At 32.1% G+C, this 21810-nt stretch overlaps 2 protein-coding genes across 2 annotated transcripts in view; one reads left to right on the top strand and one right to left on the bottom strand.

Annotated features, from left to right (window-relative positions):
* The window catches only part of LOC140055540 (nucleolar pre-ribosomal-associated protein 1-like), a 39153-nt gene that overhangs the window by 1440 nt on the left and 15903 nt on the right, over positions 1 to 21810 (top strand). The window contains exons 4-29 of the mRNA XM_072100877.1: positions 340 to 436; positions 686 to 888; positions 1190 to 1326; positions 1722 to 1917; positions 2428 to 2565; positions 2806 to 2955; positions 3181 to 3265; positions 3551 to 3789; positions 4032 to 4139; positions 4411 to 4675; positions 4897 to 5124; positions 5216 to 5388; positions 6023 to 6250; positions 6729 to 7493; positions 7710 to 7863; positions 8004 to 8250; positions 8511 to 8682; positions 9157 to 9433; positions 9562 to 9736; positions 9864 to 10026; positions 10146 to 10281; positions 11954 to 12114; positions 12509 to 12727; positions 13089 to 13235; positions 13599 to 13708; positions 13993 to 14147. Coding sequence (XP_071956978.1) covers positions 340 to 436; positions 686 to 888; positions 1190 to 1326; positions 1722 to 1917; positions 2428 to 2565; positions 2806 to 2955; positions 3181 to 3265; positions 3551 to 3789; positions 4032 to 4139; positions 4411 to 4675; positions 4897 to 5124; positions 5216 to 5388; positions 6023 to 6250; positions 6729 to 7493; positions 7710 to 7863; positions 8004 to 8250; positions 8511 to 8682; positions 9157 to 9433; positions 9562 to 9736; positions 9864 to 10026; positions 10146 to 10281; positions 11954 to 12114; positions 12509 to 12727; positions 13089 to 13235; positions 13599 to 13708; positions 13993 to 14147 — 5128 coding nt within the window. The remainder of the gene's footprint in view (positions 1 to 339; positions 437 to 685; positions 889 to 1189; positions 1327 to 1721; positions 1918 to 2427; positions 2566 to 2805; positions 2956 to 3180; positions 3266 to 3550; positions 3790 to 4031; positions 4140 to 4410; positions 4676 to 4896; positions 5125 to 5215; positions 5389 to 6022; positions 6251 to 6728; positions 7494 to 7709; positions 7864 to 8003; positions 8251 to 8510; positions 8683 to 9156; positions 9434 to 9561; positions 9737 to 9863; positions 10027 to 10145; positions 10282 to 11953; positions 12115 to 12508; positions 12728 to 13088; positions 13236 to 13598; positions 13709 to 13992; positions 14148 to 21810) is intronic.
* On the bottom strand, positions 17438 to 20833 carry LOC140054737 (uncharacterized). Its single transcript, XM_072099812.1, has 2 exons — positions 20777 to 20833; positions 17438 to 19382 (listed from the first exon to the last, which is right to left on the bottom strand). Exon 2 carries the CDS (start codon positions 19380 to 19382, stop codon positions 17583 to 17585), a length of 1800 nt encoding a protein of 599 aa, XP_071955913.1. The 5' UTR covers positions 20777 to 20833; the 3' UTR covers positions 17438 to 17582.

Here is a 21810-nt window from a genome sequence, read left to right as displayed (position 1 = left end):
TCCTTTCACACACATTGTTTCAAAAGAAGACAGTACTCCTCATCCTGCCTAGATTAATATAATCAAAATATTTTTTTTTAAAGAAATAGTAATATTGTTATATAGTGTGACAAACAGTTCATGAAGATAGGAGAAAATTAGTATTATTACAAAGATTCAATGTACTTGAAATGGAAATGCAAAAAACTAGTTTGTTTTTTTTTTCTTCATGAAATGCACTAACTACATCTATACTAGTTGTAATCAATTTAAATCTAACATTCTTATAAATATATGTATGAATTTTTAGAGTACATAATAATTTTAAAAAAGATTAAATAAGAATATTTAATATTTCAGAATGACGAGGATGTGCGTGTATGTTATATACGATTCATGTTGTCACTTCTAGTAGTCGGGGACAGCCAATTGATAGAAGATCTATTGTCGCATAAAGGTATGTTTCCTGAAAATCTGCTTTTCTGTTAAAAACTTCTATTATGGTGTAAAGTCTTTTAAATTCTTTTTCTTATATTTATGTGACAACTGTGATGTGCCCATATATGGTGATGTCATATCACCACCATATTTGGAGATAACATGACCATATTTAAGCACATCATACTTTTTTTTGTCAAAATAGTTTTAGTGTAGACAGAGATTTAATAATATTATAACAAAATATCAAATTTTATTTTATATGAAGATTTTATTAAGGGAACATTCAAGGCAGTTAAGTCTGATCGGTTGTCGTTGATTCAAGTTCTTCTCCCAACATTACGTGATAAGATCGTAATGAACAGTGCCATAAAAAAAACACAGAAGCTACGGTTGTTCAATGAATACACATTGCAGCAGTTAGCAAATCTCTACCTATGGGATGGAAAAAATGACATCGACACGGATAAGGTATTTATTTTTATTTATCTGTTTACTTCTTGTGTGGAAAAATGTTGACACAATTGTAGATAGTCTCTTGTGAGCTCAAATGCCATACTGTGCAAATTTGACATGCAAGATATTTGTTACGTCAACCAGGTTTTCATTCATATTTTCTTGCCTATTTTTCTTCCTTTTTTACATCCTATTTGTCTGCCTCTTTCCCTGCATCTCCTCCCTTTCCCACCAAATGAAATATGACATTTTAAATATTTATATTCCATAAATGTTATAATTGATATAGTAACAGTTTATTATTATTATGTATTAGGAGAAAGATGAAGAAGAACGTATATCTTCAGGTAGAGAAATTGTCAGAGAGCTTATTCACTGTTTTCTATGTGATGTCACATGTTCTCACAGGCATGGAATTAACTTCTTTGACAAGACATATGGGACGTCTGGCATGTAAGTAAATATTATCAAACTATCATTAATTAATTAACTTTCGAAAAGAAGATAAGTTACATTGGTAAGTATCAAAGCCCTCTCGTTCATTTAACAATAAATATCAGCCCTAATTCGATGTGTCTTCTTACAGGAGAATTGCTATTCCTGCAAATTAAGCTCTGTCTACACTATCAAACTAGTTTAACAAAAAAACGTAATGTGCCTAAATATGATAGGGATATGGCCAAATATGGTAATGATATGACATCATCAAGTCATATATATGGGCACATCACAATTTTTTTGTCACATAAAATTTGATAGTGTGGACAGAGCTTTACAGTAAGTATTGATGACGGAATCACTAAACAGGTTTCTTTAATGATTATTATCCGATGTATTATGTATTATAGGAATCAGAACTCTGTATTGTTTAAGTTTCTTCAAACATTGAGAACAGCAACGAAAGACTCATTGGTCGAGGAATTAGTGGTGAAGGTTTTAAAGACTTGTCCAGATATTCTCCAGAAGTATTTAACTTCATCTGGTTACTCATTCTTTCCACGAGCTTCTGAAATATGGGTAGTTAACATGAAGTTTTTAACAAAGGTATGTTGTATTTATATTTCTATTAACATACAATAAAGGAGTGGAGCTTGGCTACCACTCCAAGGATCAGAAAGGACAACATTACAACTCCACTCCCAAAGACTTGTAATAAGACTTTATTTATGTAGAGCATATTGTGTATATGTTTGTCTTGTGAACCTCTGAGGGTCCCTAATGATCAGCAATTGCTAGATGGATCACCCTCATTAAATATGGTTAAAAAAAAATTTTTTTATTGTAGAAAGTTAAAGGGATAAAAATGGCTGTTTTCGCCATTCAAATTCTCTTCTTAATAGGAATACCACTTTGTGAAAAATCCTTAAATATCTACTGACTTAAGTGAAATACTTTATATTTAAGTTAAATATCTCACTTATGATTGGTGAATACAGCAGGTATGAGCCACTTAGGCTTTGAGTATTCATAGCTTCTGTTTTTAGAGTTTTCTTTTTGAAGATTTAGATATAAAAATTAAACCTAAACAAACTTTTTTAATTGTTTTATGCATAGATATATAAAGCACAGCCTGATGTTCCACCCTGCCTTATACAATCTGATAAGGTCGCAGTTCACAAACTTGTTGCTATGGCGATGGTTACTACAAAACCAGTTGTAATTTCAAAGTCAACTTTGATTCAGGGAATAAAGGTAACAATTCATATTTTTACTAATATTTAGGCTTAAGCTCTATCTACACTATCAAAAAAGTGTGGTGTCCAAATATGGTAGTGATATACCCAAATATAGTAGTGATATGACATAATCATGTCCATATATGGGCACATCACATAAAGTTTGATAGGGCACACAGGTCTTTAGTTGCTTAACCAAGACTGGGACTTTGCTCTATCTGTATGTTATTATATTGTAATTTTTCTTATATTTTAGAATGCTAATTTGATGGTCTGCTACCAATCCTTAGATGTTTTGCTTCTTTTTCTGGAGAGGTCATTGAAAGTGATTCAGTTTGTTCAGCAAGCTTCTCCTCAATTTAGCAAGAAAGAGTTTATAGATGCCTTTACTGGGGATATTTATAAGGTTTTTTTTTTTTGCATGATAACGTCCACAATTTTCAAATTATCTTGAATATTTTGGTGTGAATAGGTATGCCTTTTGAATTTCAGAAAAATTTATATATTTGTGACGTCACAGATCTTGAGTTATCTTTATCTTCAATAAGCTCCGGAATAATAAATAGAACACCCTCTATTGCTCTGTCTAGTTTGCCATGTATTTCACTCAGTTGCTGTTTCTGTTTTGTAGGAATTACCAGAAGTAACACTGCTATTTGGAATTTGGCACAGAACTATGAATATGCTATCTGGGAAGCAAGTTCCTGACATTAAAGGTATTTTAAATAATTTTAAAATGAAATATATCTAAGCAAATACTGTAACCATTCATATTTGAACAACTGACCACTAATATTTGAACAACTGACCAATTATGTTTGAACAATTGACCATTTATATTTAAACACCTAACCACTCATATTTTAACAACTGACCACTTATATTTTAACAACTGACCAATTATGTTTGAGAAACTTGCCATTCCTTGGTGCAATCTGATAATTGGATATTTTTTAAGTTTCCTAAGTACCATGTGTTACTTTACGCTCTCATATTTTCAGAAGACAGCCTCCAGAATCCTGACTTCTCTGACCTGCTGAGCATTCTGTTGAAGGTGCTTCGTCTTTACCAGGTCTGTGTCCCATCAGCTATGGAACAGACTACTTTTGATTTTGGACATCTGTTGCATGACACCTACAACTTGCAAGAGAAGAAGCTGTGCACTGATGCAACGTTGCAGATCAGTGCCTTGCGGTTCCTGGAAACACTGCCCAGAGGTCAGATAAAATGGTTTAAAGAGGTAGGTACAGGTTTCCCTTTCATTATCACATATAACAGTGTCTACAAATCTTATCCACACCTCCAGGAATGTTGTTTATTGTTGGATACCCAGTATTAATGAAACATTTGGAAGGTCTGGCAACTTATAGATTGACAAAGTACAGAAGAGCTTCAATTGTGTGAGGTCGTTGTGGGTTTTATGAGCCAGACAATACAGTTTGAACTGTATATTTGACGCATGTTGTTTATTTCTTCTAATAGCTGAAGACCGACAAAAGCAAACAGTCCACTGTGACTTTACTGTTGAATCTGTTAACTTCTGTAACTGATACTAAACTTCAAGAGGCAAGCAAAGTGCTACTTCATAAGGTATGCAAATAATTTTGTTCACAACAAAGTATGATGGATGGAAAATGAAGAAAGAAAGTATCTAAAGCTTTGTCTACACTATCAAACTAGTTTGACAAAAAAATGTAGTGCCCATATATGGACACGATGACATCATAGCACTACCATATTTAGACACATCACACATCACTTGTCAAACAAATTTGATAGTGTTGCTACCTGAAAAGGTATTATGAGAATTTTTGATTTAGAAAATTTGACATTTAACTCCAATTTATTTTGAATGATACAGATCTTCAGGGAAACTGGTATTTTCAAGAGCAGCGACCAAGAGATCAATATCTGGTTACAGCACCTTTTGCCAAAGCAGTCTGGATCGAACACCAAAATAGAAATCCAGTTCCTTCAAAAGATTCTGACAAAGGTTGTCCGCAATCCACATCCACTAATGGACCACATTGCCATGGCAACTGTATCAGCATTGCAGAAGGATGATGGTGGTGGAGAAGATTGTTTGAATGATGGAGATGGGAAGGTTTTAACAAATCAGATTAAAGGTATAGTTGTCTATATTGCATATTCTCCAACTATCAATTTGGCCCTATAATCAGGTCCTCGTCTTGGATATAAAATGTCTCAATATAATATATCGGTCTTGCATCTTCGATACATCTTTGATACACATATATATACCTTCTCATTAGACTATTGCGGCTGCGTGCTATGTTTTTTTTAATTGTGTCATTTTTATATTTTTTTAAATATTTTGATACTATAGATATTCTGGAACTGGATGATGTACCTATATCACAGGTAGATTACTTTGCTACCACGCCTATGGACACACCCACGCCCATGAAAACACCCACAGTCATATCCAATGAGACAGTTGCGCTCCAGCTGCAGACAACGGATACTGCATCTACAGAGATGTTACTTTCACCATTTAGTGCTCTTGTTCCTGCTGCTCTTCAAGAGTGGATTGCATTTACTAAATTACAGCAAGGTAAATCATAAGTTGTCATGTTTGCTTAATTTTATTTCCTTACTATAAGTACAAAATGTTGGTGGTAATTGTTTTTTTCTTTACATTTCAGCCTCAATTACCTTCTATTTGACTTCTGTTTTGAGAGCCATTTTGCACTCTCAGGACAACCCTGTGCCAATGTGTATGCTAGTGTCAGAGATTATGAAAGACTGCAAAGCAGACGACACTGAATTTGAAGAATTTGTAAATTACTGCTCATTTTGGTTGCCAGGAAGTTCAAAAGTATGTTTTTAAAAAGAATTTATCTTATAAGTAATATCTTGTCTATTTTTTTTTTAATGCTAACCAGTTTCTCCCCTGATCATATTCAAAATGTTGTTTTTTAAAATATAGCTTTTGTAATAATCTTATTTTATTGATTTATTGAAGTTACAGTATGTCACATTTTTTACTTTAATAATGTTATGTTATGTGTTTCACTTGTACACTAAATAAGCTCTAATGGACTTTTTGTTAGGCATATTTTAAAGATGTATTGTCCCCCAAAAACATGAAAAATGAAGATTAATTAAATCAGACTTTGAATAGGTTATTTTGTAGTTTTAATAAAGTGAATCACATCCGTAGAAAAAAAAATGTTTTCACTTATAAAATAACATGATAAATGGTTAAATTCAACCAAAAATCCATTGGCTGGCAGCCAATTTGACCATTTTTTGGTTTAAATTCCATTTTTTTAGGTAAATAAATTTTTTCCCGATCCAATTTTTGGTCGAAGTCAATAACTATTATGTGACATTAAAATGGCATATTCAACCAAAAAAATGTAAACAAATTATTTTTCAGGGGGACAATACATCTTTAATGTGTTCTATTAGTGTGTTGACCTTTTCTTTTTTCTTCATAAAACCCAAAGAAAAAAAACTTTAAGAAAGCAAAACAAAACACGATGTCTTCACAAGGTAATGCATTGGAGGTTTTGTACAAAACATTCTTATTGCATCATGAGGAGTTAACCTATAGTCATTTTGTACTGAAAACTGCTGCACTTATCTGTAAAAAACCTCTGAATAATGACCAGATGAAGTCATTGATTCAGCAGCTGATGCTATATGCAAGAACATCAATTCTACAACCCCAAAAGGTGAGATAAACTAATTAAAACAATTTATGTAAGGATAAAATATTTATTCATCTGCATAACTTGTAACAAGTTGTTTTGGTTTGATTCCCGATGTATTACATGTTTTTATACACATATACGCGAACCGTGAGAAAAAAAAGCATAATTGCATGCTATTTGATCATGGTGATGATTGGTCAGTTTAACACCATTTCAATACACGCGTGCACAGTAACAACTTGGAACATCTCGGAACAGAAACAGGCCTCTCATTGGTGTGTTTTTCTCCCAAGTTTTTCACATAAAATTGTCTTCACACTATGCAAACCTGGTTACAACTTTTTACAAGCTGTTACCTTTTACAGGTGTGAAAACGGTATTAATTTATAAGCATGATATAGTTTATCCATCCTGTAATTGCAGAGTTAACTTGCTGTTGGATGGAAATGAAAACAAAGAATCAAACTTAGTCTTTTACTCTAATATTTTTTTTTTTTAGTTTGAGTTACCAAGTCAAGTCCTTAGAAACTGCTTACAGCTAGTTCTAAAGACACTTAAACAATGTCAAAGCCAACATTCTGAGCACAAAGAATCATTTGATCAAACTCTAACCACAGATGAGGAAACTACACTGTGTGAAGGTCAAAGTTCATTTTTGTTGGAGCTTACAAAGATCGTTTTCACGAGCAACACCTTCACTGTCTGGTTACAGAACATTGAGGGCAGTACCACAAATTCTAAACATGGAACTTGTCCGATTATTTGTTTATTTCTTAAAGATGCTGTGAAACAATTAAAGCAATCGGTGTCTAATGAATTACTAAAGGGATGGACTTCAAATGTATTTTGCACACTTGTCGATAAAGCAAGTGACATGACAGTAAATGACTTGTTAGACTTCAATAGCTTGACAGAGTTATTTCAAGCTGTGCAGAACTTACTGGAAGTAGATAATTTTAAAGACTTTTTACAAAATACTGCTCTTCTACCAACAAAGTCTCTTCTAAACTCAGATAAGGATGGGTTATCCGATAAAGGAAGATTTTTCATTCTTTTAACGCAATTATCCACTGGTCTAGACCAATCAGGTAGAAAGAAACAAATTGATAAATCTGTCGCAAAGAAATTGTTGAGTTTATTTGAAGCTACTGATGATGAGAAAGCTGATAGTCTGATATGTCACATGATCAGACAGAATACGGGAGTAACAGATGTCGCAACAAAGAAAACACTGTTAAGGTGTCTAGAAGGAAACAAGCAAAAGGTATGTTTGTCTGTTTTTTAAAATACAATTTACTTAAAGATGTATTGTCCCCTAAAAACATGAAATACTGTATGAAGATTAACATAAACGACTTTGAAAAGGCCATGTTGAAGTTTTAATAAAGTCATTCACTTTTGTAGAAAATATTTTAAAATAATGTTTTCACTTATAAAAAGATAAAATAAACATTAAATTCAGCCAAAAATTTAATTCTAGGTGCTAACAGCAGCGTATCTGGTGGAGAGGCGTGATGATTTATGCTCAGAATGTCTTGACTGGCTAAAAAAGAAGAAATCAAAAGAAATGTTAAATAAACATCAAGCATTATTTATACCAGTGATAAATGTGTTGCTAACCAAGGAATCAACAGGTATCATCCAATGTTTAAACTAACAATACATAGGCCTACCTTTACTTGCACATTCTGTACAACCAGAGAGTTCCATGCTTTTGATTTTTGATATTGGAATAGTTCATTAAAGCTATAAATGTTCTTTCTTTAAAAAATAGGTATTGACTCATTAACTAACCTCTTCTGGGACTGGCTAGCACACTGGTGCATCACAGAATCATCTGACCAATTGTCTGCAAGCTTTCTGCCAGAACTCTCCAATCGGATTGAAGAGTGTGATGATGATGGCCTCTTGAGAGTGACTGTTCTTAAGAAACTGGCAAAAACAATGGATGAAGAAGTTGTAATAGGATTCGTAGAACAATTGTGCAAAAGACCAATCATATCAAAGATTCCTTTCAACAGGTAATTGTAATAGTAGCATTAATTTGACCAATTAAAATGATGGTATAACCCCTGTTCTAAGGAAATAGACCCACTACATCCATAATGATTATTTGGTTAAATTTAAGAAGATTGCCATACTTAAAAATAAATAGAGATAAGCAGGCTTGGATGGTGACTACCAGTGAACGACCAATATATTTAAAAAAAATCAAGACTAGTTTTCTTTAGTATTGTTCAGGAATTATTGTGTTTTTAAAGTTCTTTAATTTTTATTCTAGACTTCAGCTTGTTGCTTGCTCGGGTTTAATAGACCAAATCACATCACAATCAAGTAATGTTATGTGTGAATTCTTACATTCCTGCCTCCATAGTATCATAATACTGACCAAAGAGAGTTCAAATGAAGCCTACATACATCACTATAGCAATGTTATATTACAATCTATTCAGGTAGTGTGTTTAATCTTATCGAGTGAAAACCAGTCGTGAAATACATGTTGACTTATTTGTGTTGGGTACATAACAAATTATAAAGTTAGAATAAAGAAAGGCGACATAATTTTTTTTTAAATAACTTTACAATGTGGCACATGCTTTGCAAAAAAAAGGAGATTTATTCTATTGTTGCATTTTCATGTTTTTATTGTCACTGTTCGTTTTATATGTATAAGGGTAGCCATTAAAACAAGCATTGCTGTTTTATATGTATAAGGGTAGCCATTAAAACAAGCATTGCTCTTTTGGTTTTTTCCCTCCAGTTTTTGTATTTTTTTATCTATTTATCTAATCTTATATTCTTATGCAATTTGGAAAATAAATTGAAATGAAAAATGAAATGCAAATGAAATGTTTCATAATAACAACCAAATTCAAGTTAAGTAAGATTGTATATATTTTTTCAAATAAATTTTGTTATGTTTTTAGGATTTTGACGCTGATATAGGATTGACACTTGCATTCGTAAAAACCTGGAATAAATTTGTAAAAGATGTTTTAAAGTCTCATTATCAAACTTCAGAGACTCATAGTCTTTTAAGTAGCCTGTTGGTAGGAGTCTACTCTAAATCGCAATCACTCGTCGAGGGCATCATTCCAGCATCTACCATATTCCAAATGGTCGTCTCTCATTCAGCATTTATTCCCACAATGCTTTTGGAAGTTGGTGCCGATCAGGATATCGATTCTCTAAAGAAAGTCAAAGGTAATGTAGTGTAGGAATTTTCTTGAGACTGTGTAACATTTGTCACATGTGACTAAGAGATTATTAGGCTTACAATTTTTGTAGGTTCCGATGATGCTTTATTATTATATTTAATTTCCTCTCTACAGAAAGTCTTGTGAAGTTAATAAGTACGCTATTAGATCTAGATTGTAGTGCATGTACTCCGTCTCATTTTGCTGTATTCCTTGGAGCATACGGCGCCACCATGCAACCTGTTGATCAACAACTACTCTACATTATGTATCTTTGTGAAATTAAACAAGTTGATGTCTGGAGCTTCCGGTTAGTGTTTCACATTTCTTTAATCAATGCATACGTATTTAAATCTTATTGAATCTTTGGCTTATAAAGTCGTGACTGTGCTGAGCATGGTTCAAGAAATTCAACTATCATCAATTTTTTTTCCCAGTCCCTTCATGTTTGGTAAAATCGCTGTAGAACAGCACATGGCCAGGTCATCGCTAGGCAGGTCACTATGGACCCAACCAAGCATGGCAGAGGTCATTGCACTTTTTGATGCAGAGAAATTGAAATATTCATATTTGAACTTTCCATTGGAGAGAAAACTTCAAGTAAGACATTTTTATCATTATAAGTTGGATGGATAGTTAGGGGATAGGCTTAGTTGAATGCCTCCATATATTAATATTTTTCTTGATTTTTTCATAATTTGTTGTTGTTTAATTTTCAGCCAATGGGAGCCAAAGCTCAAGAAGAAGACTGTAATTTAACAAAGGAACCTGAAACAGAAACTGATAGTATTGATACAAGCCGTATTTATGATCCATGCTGTGTTCTGCCTATGTTTAGCTACCTGATGTCACCAAGTAATACAATGATTGCATTTTAAAAATTCAAATACAGTACTAATAACATAAACCAATTCATAAAACCTGACATATCAACAAACACAGTCTTAAGCGCTGTAAATAAAAAAATAAATAAAAAGTGTTATGTGCAAAATACGTTAGTGATACGATATCATCATGTCTATATATAGGCACATTTTGTTTGGCATAAAGTTTGATAGTGTAGGCAGAGGTTTAGTAATATTTTTTGTCCATTAGTATTACTAGATGGCACGCTCGCTTCGCTCGCGTACCATCTAGGTCGTGCCCACATATAGTTCTCGAATACACAGTATTTTCCAGCGAGAAAAAAATGGAGATTTCAAATGTACGTACTGCAGGACTATAATACATTGTCGTTTACAGAAACGAATAAATATACACGATGATTTATGTAGTCAGCTAAAATTAGCACCCTGGGAATTACTTCCGAGAGAGAAACAAAATGAGTCAAATTTTTTTATTTGGACTCATTTAAACAAACCCAATTTGTGTTTTGTATGTAACATTAAGGGTTGAGGGATGGGGGAAGAAGATAGGTACAAAGAGGAAACATTTTAAAATATATTCTTATCCACTCAGTAACGAAATATTGTTTTTAATGTTTTATAGGCCTATAAATAATATACCACTAAATACAGTAAAACATTTACGATTTAATACTTTGTTAAAACTCTCACTGTCATAGTCGATTGAAATAGTAAAGTACATGTAACGATACACCACTACGTACGTTTATATATTTTTAAATTATTAATTAATACAAACGTTGAGAAGCAACTGTCAGTAATAACGTTTATTTATTTGTATATTATATGTTTATAATCTAACAGTAGGGCCTACCCACACTCACAGTAATAACGTTTGTTTGTATATTTGTTATTATATCTAACAGTACCAACACTCACAGTAAGAAATTTGCGATTCAAATTGCGATCAAAAGTGGTTAATACCTTAACAGTATTGTACAGCATTGCAATACTATTTATGTTTATTCTCCAAGGGGGCCCATAAATCTAAATCTATACCTCTATGGTTAAACCAAATAATTTGGAATGTTCCATTCATCACAAATCAATACATTTGTAAAAACGTATATTACATGTATCAAAATAGCATTTTTTAAAGAAAATCGGCCTGTCTTCAACATTATGATACTGTACTCGAACTGTTCAACCGGTTTTCAGCTATTAAAAACAATTATCGTAGGAGGAGATAGGAAAATGCGAAGCGTCCTCGTATTATTGTGTGCGGGTATTTTTCAAATTGACATCCATTAGACAGTGTATACCACGATCGGAAAACACCCCTATTTGGGGCAAATCGTTGAACCTAAATTCGTTTTAATCGTCAATAACTAATTATCGAACTCAATTTAATTAGTAAACATGGTTACATCAGGTGGTTAAAATTAGTACCGAAAGTACGAACCAACTTTATATACCATCGAGTAAACATTCTAGAAATAACGCACGATTTACCGATTTTTGCCCTTACGTAAATTTATATATAGATATCGGTTCACCTACTGTATGCTAATTTCTATTCTATTCAATAATATGTAACAAAATCATAAATGTATTACAGTATTATGTTTTGTTTTAATGTTCTATATCTTAACCCAGTTTTTTTATTTAAAACTTCCTTAAAGCCTCCTTAGTAGACTGCTCAAAGTTGATAGAGTCTGGATGCATAGACTACATCTTTGCTGCCCTTGGAAGCCAAGATTCAGCAATGAGAGCAGCAGCTTACCATTGCTTGTCAGAATTCTACACACACTTAGAAACGGCCAGATTCTGGGGTAGAAGAGAGGTAAACATTGATCCTAGTTAGGTAGATATTTTTTCTCATATGATGTATATTAAAACTGGTAGATAGCAAACTTGTACAACTAGTTATGTACAGTAGCTTCGTGGGGTAATATCTCAAATGATCGTTAAAAAAAACCATTTTAATCTTCTTTCAACTAAAATCATACAATTACCGCTAGATAGACTTTCTTCATCAGTGCTTCTATGAATGAATGTACTGCGGAGCAGGTACTCTAGCAGAACATACACAGTGCCATTTTGATTTTACGAACATTCAGGAAATTACCTCGAAATACTAATAATAAACCAATCATCTCAATGAATTCTTAATAGTTCTGTCGAAGATTAGTTAAAAATTATTTTCTCTTTAAGTTTTGTATATTTTTGTATTTTAGGTTGCCTATGTCCTAGATTGCCTTCGCAACTCGATCAAGAAACCAAACCAAAGAATCCCGAATGTGATGTGTATGATGTTGGGTCGTGTGTTGCATTTGATTTTGACCCCAGATGACCCAATGTATAAAGTAGTATTCAAAATGCTGTTTGTAAAGCCTGAGCTAAATTTAGAAACTGTTCCCATGACGCAACGTTTGTTTTATAGTTCAAATTTGCAAGTAAGTATTTTATGACTTTTGCACCCTAGTGTATGGATTGGTTAAACTAAAGTCACATTTTACATGAATAAACAAATATTTATTTATTTTCATACAGTTGTAACATTCAAAATAATGAGTCCACACTCTAATTCCACAAATTGTGTTACGTAAGATTTATTTGATAAAATATAAAAATTACATTTATTTTTGTCAAAAATAGTATTAACAATTTTATAGATTATAAACATCTAATAATAAAAAGATAATAGGCTATTGATTAATTAATTATAAGCTATTGTACCACTCTTGTTTATATTTATTTATTTACTTTCTTGCTTACTCATTTACAAACTTATTTTTTTTTCTTGAAACCAAACAGAATAAAAGTGAGCGTGCTTGGCTATTGCAGCTCATGATAGACGGACTGCGAGACAAGCATGATTTCTATATTTACAATCAGCAGAGTCATGTTTTCAAGACCTTACTAAGCTTCTTTAATACATATGTGTGTGATAGGAAAATTCAGGTAAAAGAAATACTGTTTAATTTTAAGCTCTGTCTACACTATCAAACTAGTTTGACAAAAAAAGTTTGATGTGCCCAAATATTGTAGTGATATGACATCATGTCCATTGTTTGATAGACCTTTAATGTAGTTTCAATATAAGAATTAAGTATACAAAATGTCACATATTACATACAACTTTGTCATTAGTTGTAACAAAAAGGTAAACGAAATTCCTAATTAAATGTTCATCTTTATTTTTACATGCAAATACACCAATACTGTTACAATTCTAGTGTTAAAATAAAGCCAAATTTACAATAAATTAGAAGTTTGCTGCAAAAGGCTGCTTGTACCTGTGTTATTGTTTTTTTTATTTACCAGGGCATGATTATACAGCTGCTTGAAAAGGTGACCATGTTACCAGAGGCAACACTGAAGTTGATTCAGACTCATTCACTACTTTCATGGATAGAAGGACAAGTAATGACAAGGTAAAGTTTTTTTTGCGATCTTATAAAGAAAAAACGATCATTAGGGACCCCGTCACCCTCACAAAAGAAAAATTAACAAAAACATACTACAATTAAAAATTAAATTAAAATAAATAGTATTAACAATTTAAAAATAAATTATTCATAGACTTGTAATATATGCAATGCTTTTAGAAATAACAAAAAATCTCTTTCTAACAAAATGTAAAAATCAACATACAATGAAATACTTTTTTGTTCACATTTTTTTGATTTATTACATTTATAAGTAATTTATCTTGTAGTTCATTGAATGAAGAGTTGCTTGCAAGACTTGGTAATCTAACAGAACTGTTGGTAAAGTCTGCCTCCTTATCTATGAAGTCATTGGCAGATGAAGAGGCTGGTCAGATCCTTAACCAATGTTATGCTGTGCACTCAATGATGAAGAAATTTCAAGGTAAGCAAGCAATCAACATTGATTGTTGACAACTATAGTGTCCGGGTTTCATTTTATTTACATGTAATAAGGTACGTTACTGTGATTTAACGAAAATGAGTTAGTTATTTTAAAAATTCCAACTAATCAAAACAAAATCATTTATAAAACACTATTTTACATTGGTTATGTTATCTATCAGTTATTTGTTCCTAATAGTTGAATATTTTTATATTATTCCACCCAGTGTTTGCCACTGCTAACCTCCTTGGCCTATATGAAATTACACAACTGCCAGTTGGTATATTTAATCCATCATCTTTGTGATCTATTCGTTTTTTGAAAACTCCAGATGTGTCAAATAACTGAACTTTATGGTTGCTTGATATTATTAGATTATCATCAGCATCCACAGTTACAGAAGTAGGAAAAACAACTTTTCCATCTTCTTCTCCATGACCTATGATGACCTTTGCCTTTTTGCTATCTGCATTAAAAAGCTGTATTCTATCATTGTCAGTATCAGCAACGACTATGTTTCCGTTTTTGGTTATTGCAATATCCTTTGGGTGTTTCATTTCACTTTCTTTTTACCCTTTGACCCAATTTTACCAAGCATTGACCCATCATTCATTTTAAATTTTAAAATACAATGTGTATTCTCATCTGCCACATATAAGATCTTCTTTTCCTCATCTACATCCAATCCACCTATAATTGTGCCTTTTCCAAATGAGAGGGTTGTATTAAGGTTGTTGTCACACAATACAACACATTTTTTCACATTACTATACAGCATGTTCCCATCACTCATTTTGTGCATTCTATATACACTTGTGTCTTGTGGCATTATTACCTTATCAACAAATAATCCAGAATCTGCATTGAATCTCAATATCTCTTTCGTTGAACTTGATACTACCACAGTTCCATTGGTTTCTAACAAAACGTCTGATGGCTGACATATTCCTTCTGTGTGATGTGACAGTTCATCAATTGTATGAACAAGTCCTACGTTTTCAACTTTTAAATGTACTGGTGATCCTTGGACATTTATTGGAGACCCCTCGACATGTTCATCTGCAACTATAATCTTCATTTTCCAGTCTCCTTCCATGGTGCATCTACTTGTTACTGTGTATTTTCCATTTCCTTCATATTTCATCCAAGGTCTTGATTCTTGTCCTGTTGAGCTTGTTAGAGTGACATCTAATTTACATTCTTTATCCTTGATCAAACTTACTACATTTATTGTAAAGAACTGGCCACTTGTAACTGTAATAATCGATCATTTTCAGAAACATTAAACCTGTCGTCAATTGTTACAATGTTTCCAATTCCTTCAGTATCAATTAGTTTGTTAAGATTTGCAGATGTGATGAAATTTGGAATAACATGTCTGTTGTAGAGTGAGAAGTTAGCAGTACTTTCTTCAAATACTTGACATTGAACATTATTGATTTCGTCCTTAATTTCAACAAGATTCTCATTTTCCTCTGATCTCTCCTTTATTGAAGCTTTTAGACCTTCTATTTGTGTTCTCTTTGATTCTAGATCTTCAAGTTCTTCTTTATTAGCTTCTTTTCTTTTTTCATTCATTAGTTCAAGATCCAACATTAATTTTCTGGTTTCTTCCTTTACTTTCTCAATTATTTCCGTTTCTCTCATTTCAATAGCAGACCTGCTTAAAGTCAAATTTGATTCAAACCTTCTTTGATTTCTAACACACGAGTCCAAGGATTCTTCAAGTTTTCTGTGGATTTCTTCAGCTCTTTTTATTAAGTCTGTAGTGTATTGTTCATCTTCATCACTTTGCAAATCTATCGAAGTCACAAAATGTTGTTTCTTGTAACATTCAAGAATTTCTTGACAGTTTAACTGTTTGCATGCAGATTTTTTACAAGTTGAACAAAAGAATTGAAGGTCATTTTCATAATGAGTTGAACATTTTTTCCTTTGAATACCTGTAGCCATCTGAAAAAATGTATATTATGTAAAATATGCTTGCTTACATAATTGTTGATTGGCTGCATTAAACTTTCATTTTCTGTAATTTTGTTTCCTATACAAGGGACTCTTATCAATGAGGTCCAGTAGCTTGTAAGATTTTCTAATAATCAAATGTTTTTGACAGATGATTATTGTATTTACCTACTTTAACTAGAATATTAATTTGATTTTTTTTCTTGAAATAGAATTAGTTTGCAACTAACCTTATTTTCTTGAAAAAGTAGTTCAGTACAGTAAGAGAAGTATGGTAGTTCCTTTCAACAGTGTTAGAAGTTAATAGGACTTAGGATAGGATTATGCTTGGTAGTACAGTATGTATTTACGGTGTGTAATCTGACTTATATCAGCCAAAGATTGATATATTATCCTTAAAGCATACATGTTTTTTTAAAATTCAATGATAACAAAAATTGTAAAGAACAGTTTATGATGTACATTACAGACATGATGGCCTGTAATATAATAATAAACTGCTATAAAATACAATAGATTCTGATTCTTGTTTAAACATACTACAAACAACAAGTTTGGTTTAGGAGATTTCAGTTCAAAAGTTCAGTTTTTATCATCATTAATGGTATGGTATATTATCTTTTTATTATACTACCACTGTGTTTTATACTCTTCATTTATTTTGTTTTGGTTTTTTTTTCAGTAAAATATTCATAAATGAATTTCTACAATTACAAGCAACATGTCAAACAAAATGAAAATTAAAGTTAATTGTCTGGAAGGAAGAACTTTCATTAAAACACTACATATTATGAATTTTGCAAAAGTAGATGATTGCCCAGGCAATAAATACGTGTTTATTAATATTTTATATGTATTTGAATAGTTGATGATAATACTTGGTCATCAAAAGACTTTATACCAAAATACATAGCCAAACTAACTGTTATAGATGGCGCAGTCTGTAAGTGATTAAGTAACATTGTGCGCAAACTTTTAAGTTTGGTACAGCGAAAGGGGATAAGATTATCGATAGAAGGATGGATGGATAAATGGTAGATCTGCCACTAATCTGTGCTAAGTTAATTATTTGAAAATTCTCTTTTCTGTGTAGAATTTGTTTTTTCTATGAATATTATAATTTGACTACTAATAATATAACTGACAAGACTACTTTCAATAAAACTTTTATACATTTCTTTTTTGTGTGGTCATTCCAAATTTATTCAGAGAAATAATCTATTTATATTATAAATAACCTTTAGAGCACTAATTGTTTTATAATATAAAATAATCATAGTATAATATGTGTTAATTAATATAAGAGTTCCAATATTATTTTAAGCTTGATTGTGCAACTAATAAAATGTAACTTACAGTAATAATGCATGTCAAAGACGACTAAAAGGATTGACCAAAACGCATTGGTCTACTTTACTAGTATTTAGTTAAAGCATTATTAAACAAATATAAATCAAACCACTAATTTCTAATTTAACAGTTGAAAATTATAATACTATTTGAGTTACTGTTAGCTCCAGCTATTCTTCTTGGCCTATAGGAAATAGCAGAGTTTGCAAATGGAAACCGTAATCCATCGTCTTCATGATCTATTCGTCTCTTGAAAATTCCGATTTTATTAAATAATTGAAGTTTATCTTTGCTTGATATTATTAAATTATTATCAACATCCACTGTTACACAATAAGGAAAAACAACTTTACCATCTTGTTCTCCGTGATCTATGATGACTCTTGCAATCTTTCCATTTACATTAAATAGCTGTATTCTGTTATTTCCAGTATCTGCCACAACTATGTTTCCTTCTTTGGTTATTGCCACATCAAATGGAATTTTCATTTGACCCACTTTACTACCTTTTGACCCTATTTTACCAAGCATTGACCCATCATCAATATTAAATCTAAATACACATTGTTCATTCTCATCTATTACATATAAGATCCGCCGGTTCTCATCTACATCCAATCCACCTGGAGAAATTAGTGTGTCTTCACCAAATAAACATAGTGTGTTTAGTTTTTTGTCACACATTACAACACATTTATTCAAATCGCTGTACACTATGTTCCCATTACTCATTTTGTGCATTCTATATGGTCTTGTATCTTGGGGCATTAATAGTTTATCAACAACTGATCCTGATTGGTTTAATCTCAACATCTGTTTGCTCATGCTTGATACCAACAAACACCCATTTGTTTCTAACATAACATCTGATACCCGATGATTATCTTTTAAACAATCTGATATTTTACGAATTGTACGTACCAGTCCAAGTTTTTCAACTTTGACATTTACTGGTGACCCTTTAACATTTACTGGTGGTCCTTTGTCATTTACTTGTGATCCTTTGACATGTTCATCTGCTACAGTGATCTTCAGTTTCCAGTCTCCTTCAATGTTACAACTACTTGTTATTCTGTAGTCTCCATTTCCTTGATATTTTACATGAGGTCTTGATTCTTCACCTGATGAGCTTGTTAGAGTGGCAGCTAATTGACATTCTTCATCCTTGATCAAGCAGGATACTTTTACTGCAAACTTCTCTCCTTTAGTGACAATAATAGATCGATCATTGTTAGCAACATTAAACCTCTCGTCTACCGTTACAATGTTTCCAATTCCTTCAGTATCCATCAGTTTATTTAGATGTGGTGATGTGATGAAAGTTGGGATAACATGTTTGTTATAGAGTGAAAATATATCATTATCTGATTTTAAGACATTAGCTTTAACTATAATGATTTTTTTGTCCAGTTCATCAAGATCATTTTCCTTTCCTTCTGGTTCCTTCATAATTGATTTTATTGAAGCTTTTAGACTTTCTATTTGTGTTTGCTTTGAATCTAAATCTGCAAGTTCCTTTGTAGTAGCCTCTTGTCTCTTTTTGTACAGTTTGTCAAGGTCAGACACCAAGTTCCTACTTTCTACTTTTACTTTCTCAATTATTTTCCTTTCTTTCATCTCAATTGCAGATCTGCACAATTTTATATTGTTTTCAAATTTTCTTTGATTTTCAACAATGGAATCAAAGGATTTTTCAAGTTGTCTTTTAATTTCTTCAGCTATCTTGATTAATTTCATAGCTGTTTGGTCAACCTCATCAGTTTGTGAATGTACTGGAACCACGTCATGGTTGTTGTGGTAACACTCAAGAATATGTTCACAGTCTTTGCATGCAGATTTTTTACAATTTGAACAGAAGAATTGAAGGTTATTTTCACAATGAGTTGAACATTTTGAATGTTTCTCTGGAATACCTGTAGACATCTGTAAGAAAAATCGTTTGGTATCAGAATGTATTTTCTTTTCAAATCTTTATTTATTCACCTAGTATTGTGTAAACCATGCACCACATATGAGTAGACATTGATTTGGAATTGTATTTCTATTCAATGACAAAACTATTCTTGCTATACAAAATTGTCGGTGCATAAAAACAGTAAAACTAGAACTAGAATTGTAAAAAGGATATTCAATTCCATTTCCTTAAACCTTTTTTAAAGTCAAAAGACAATATTAAGTAAATAAGGTGTTATGTCTCTAGGCTGCGGGAAGCAGTTGGGACATGACCAACTACCCAGAAGAACACTGGAGATAACCGATAAATAATAATAATTAAATAATAAAATTAACTAGAGGGTACTCCGAGAGTACAAACCTCCGCCTACTGTAAAATTCCCCTACATAAAATTCCCCCTGAATATTTTTTTAAACATTTTTTGTATTAGTTCTAAGTGTAAATATGTTAACTGCACACTACAAAGTTGTGGATGACAGTGTGGTGTAATGGTTATGTATCCAGCCTCTCACAGTTGAGATCGCTGGTTCAAGTCCCACTGAGGTTTTTTTTTTTTTTATTATTTTATATTTCTTTTTTTAAAGTTTTTTGTGGACCTTGATATTTGACCCTGACCCTTCAAAATTTAACCACAATTATATGATGTGTCATTGATCATTGTGGCTAAGTTTGGTGAGAATCGGATAAAAACTGTGGTCTCTAGGCAGTAAAATATTTTTTGTTAGTTGTGACCTTTTCCCCTCAAATTCGAACTCGTCCGAGCTTTTGGGGCATAGATCATTGTTGCCAAATTTGGTGAGAATCGGATAAAAACTGTGGCCTCCAGGCTGTTCACAGACACACACACACACACACACACAAACACACAAACATACAGGGGTGAAAATATAACCTCCTTGGCGGAGGTAATAATGATAAATCAGGCTTGATAGAGTGCATGGTGCTAAAAGCCCAATGTGCTTTACATTATAACAAAAATATACAGAGTAGTCAAAAGATAACTTAAAAAGATGAGTTTTTAATAATTGTTTGAATGTAACGATGGTGAGTGCTTGTTGAATTGCAGGTGGTAAGTCGTTCCAAAGAGCAACTGAGGCACAAAGGAATGAGCGACTTCCATAAAACTGCGTAGAAGGGCAGACAGTGTGTAAGAGGAGAGACCCAGAAGAAGACCTCAGTTCTTTATTAATATATAGCTTCCCCCGATATGTTTCTACTGACATCATTGGAACCACTATCTTTCCAAAGCATTAAACAAAGTCAAAATATAATACAGCTGTGTTAACAAATACAGAGTTAAAATTGATAGCCAACAATGGTGTGCTGATTAGTATTTTTAAAATAGGCGAAGTTTGCCACTAACCTTTTTTTACTTGATGTAGAAAGTTTCAGCGAGTAATTTAGTTCCTTTAACTTTAATTGGCTAGTAGTAGTTTATAATAATGGCAGGTGAAGTTGACAATCAAATTCTGACATGTATTCTATAAAATTATAAAAGTCATCGGAGGTAAATTTTTGACCCGTGACGAAAATATGGAAATGTTTGAAACAAACTTGTATGCTTAACAATAAACAAAGCATGAATGCCTGTAAAATATAATACGCTTAACTTGTGGTTAAATACAATAAAATCTGATGATACAACTTAACATACATACAGTGATTCTTTTTTAGTTGAAACCCATGCAGGGTACATGCACTTTACTCTTTACAATGCAGTTTTTTTTAAATCAATTATTTTTATGAATTGTAAGAACTGCATCTCAAAACTTAAAACATGCCTGTGCTTTCGAAGTCGAAAAGTTTTGTACAGTAAAAGTACTGAATGAGGACTGTATGAAATAGATAGATTGGTATTCATGAGTCTGATAGTAAAATCAAACCAAACAAATGATGGTAGACCGCGCATAATATACATATTCTTTAAGGTTTTAGCTGTTCTAGTTCAACTTAAATCTAAAAAACAAAAATATCTCTATTAGTATTATACAAAATTGTTGATGCAAGTACAAAGTGATATTCTATTCTATTGGCATGTAAACATGTGAAAACAGGTTTGAATACGTGTATGTAGGTTTTCTCAATGACAGGTTATCCAAGTTCTTTAATTTGACAGGTTACTGTACATTTCATTTCTTCTTCTTCTTCCATTTAGGAGCAAACTTCATAATTGGAAGGGTACTGCTCCACTGGCTATAGCTGCTTTTTTTTTGCATACATTTAAATTCAAATGAAGACTAATTTAAATAAAACTACATTTTTTCTCCTTTTTTTTGTGGGATCATTCCACTTTTATTCAATATTGTCATATAATCAAGATATACAGATTAGAATGTTATTATACCTATTTGAGAAAGGTATATTTTCTTATTAATAACCCAATACTTTTAAGAAAAA

The sequence above is a fragment of the Antedon mediterranea genome, chromosome 7 (assembly GCF_964355755.1).
Source record: "Antedon mediterranea chromosome 7, ecAntMedi1.1, whole genome shotgun sequence".
In the NCBI taxonomy this organism is placed as follows: domain Eukaryota; kingdom Metazoa; phylum Echinodermata; class Crinoidea; order Comatulida; family Antedonidae; genus Antedon; species Antedon mediterranea.
Note: the sequence above shows the minus strand (reverse complement) of the source record. Positions and strands in the feature narration are given on the sequence as shown.

Excerpts from the sequence above, each read along its gene's own strand:
- LOC140054737 (XM_072099812.1), bottom strand. The coding sequence starts at position 19,382 with ATGTCTACAGGTATTCCAGAGAAACATTCAAAATGTTCAACTCATTGT.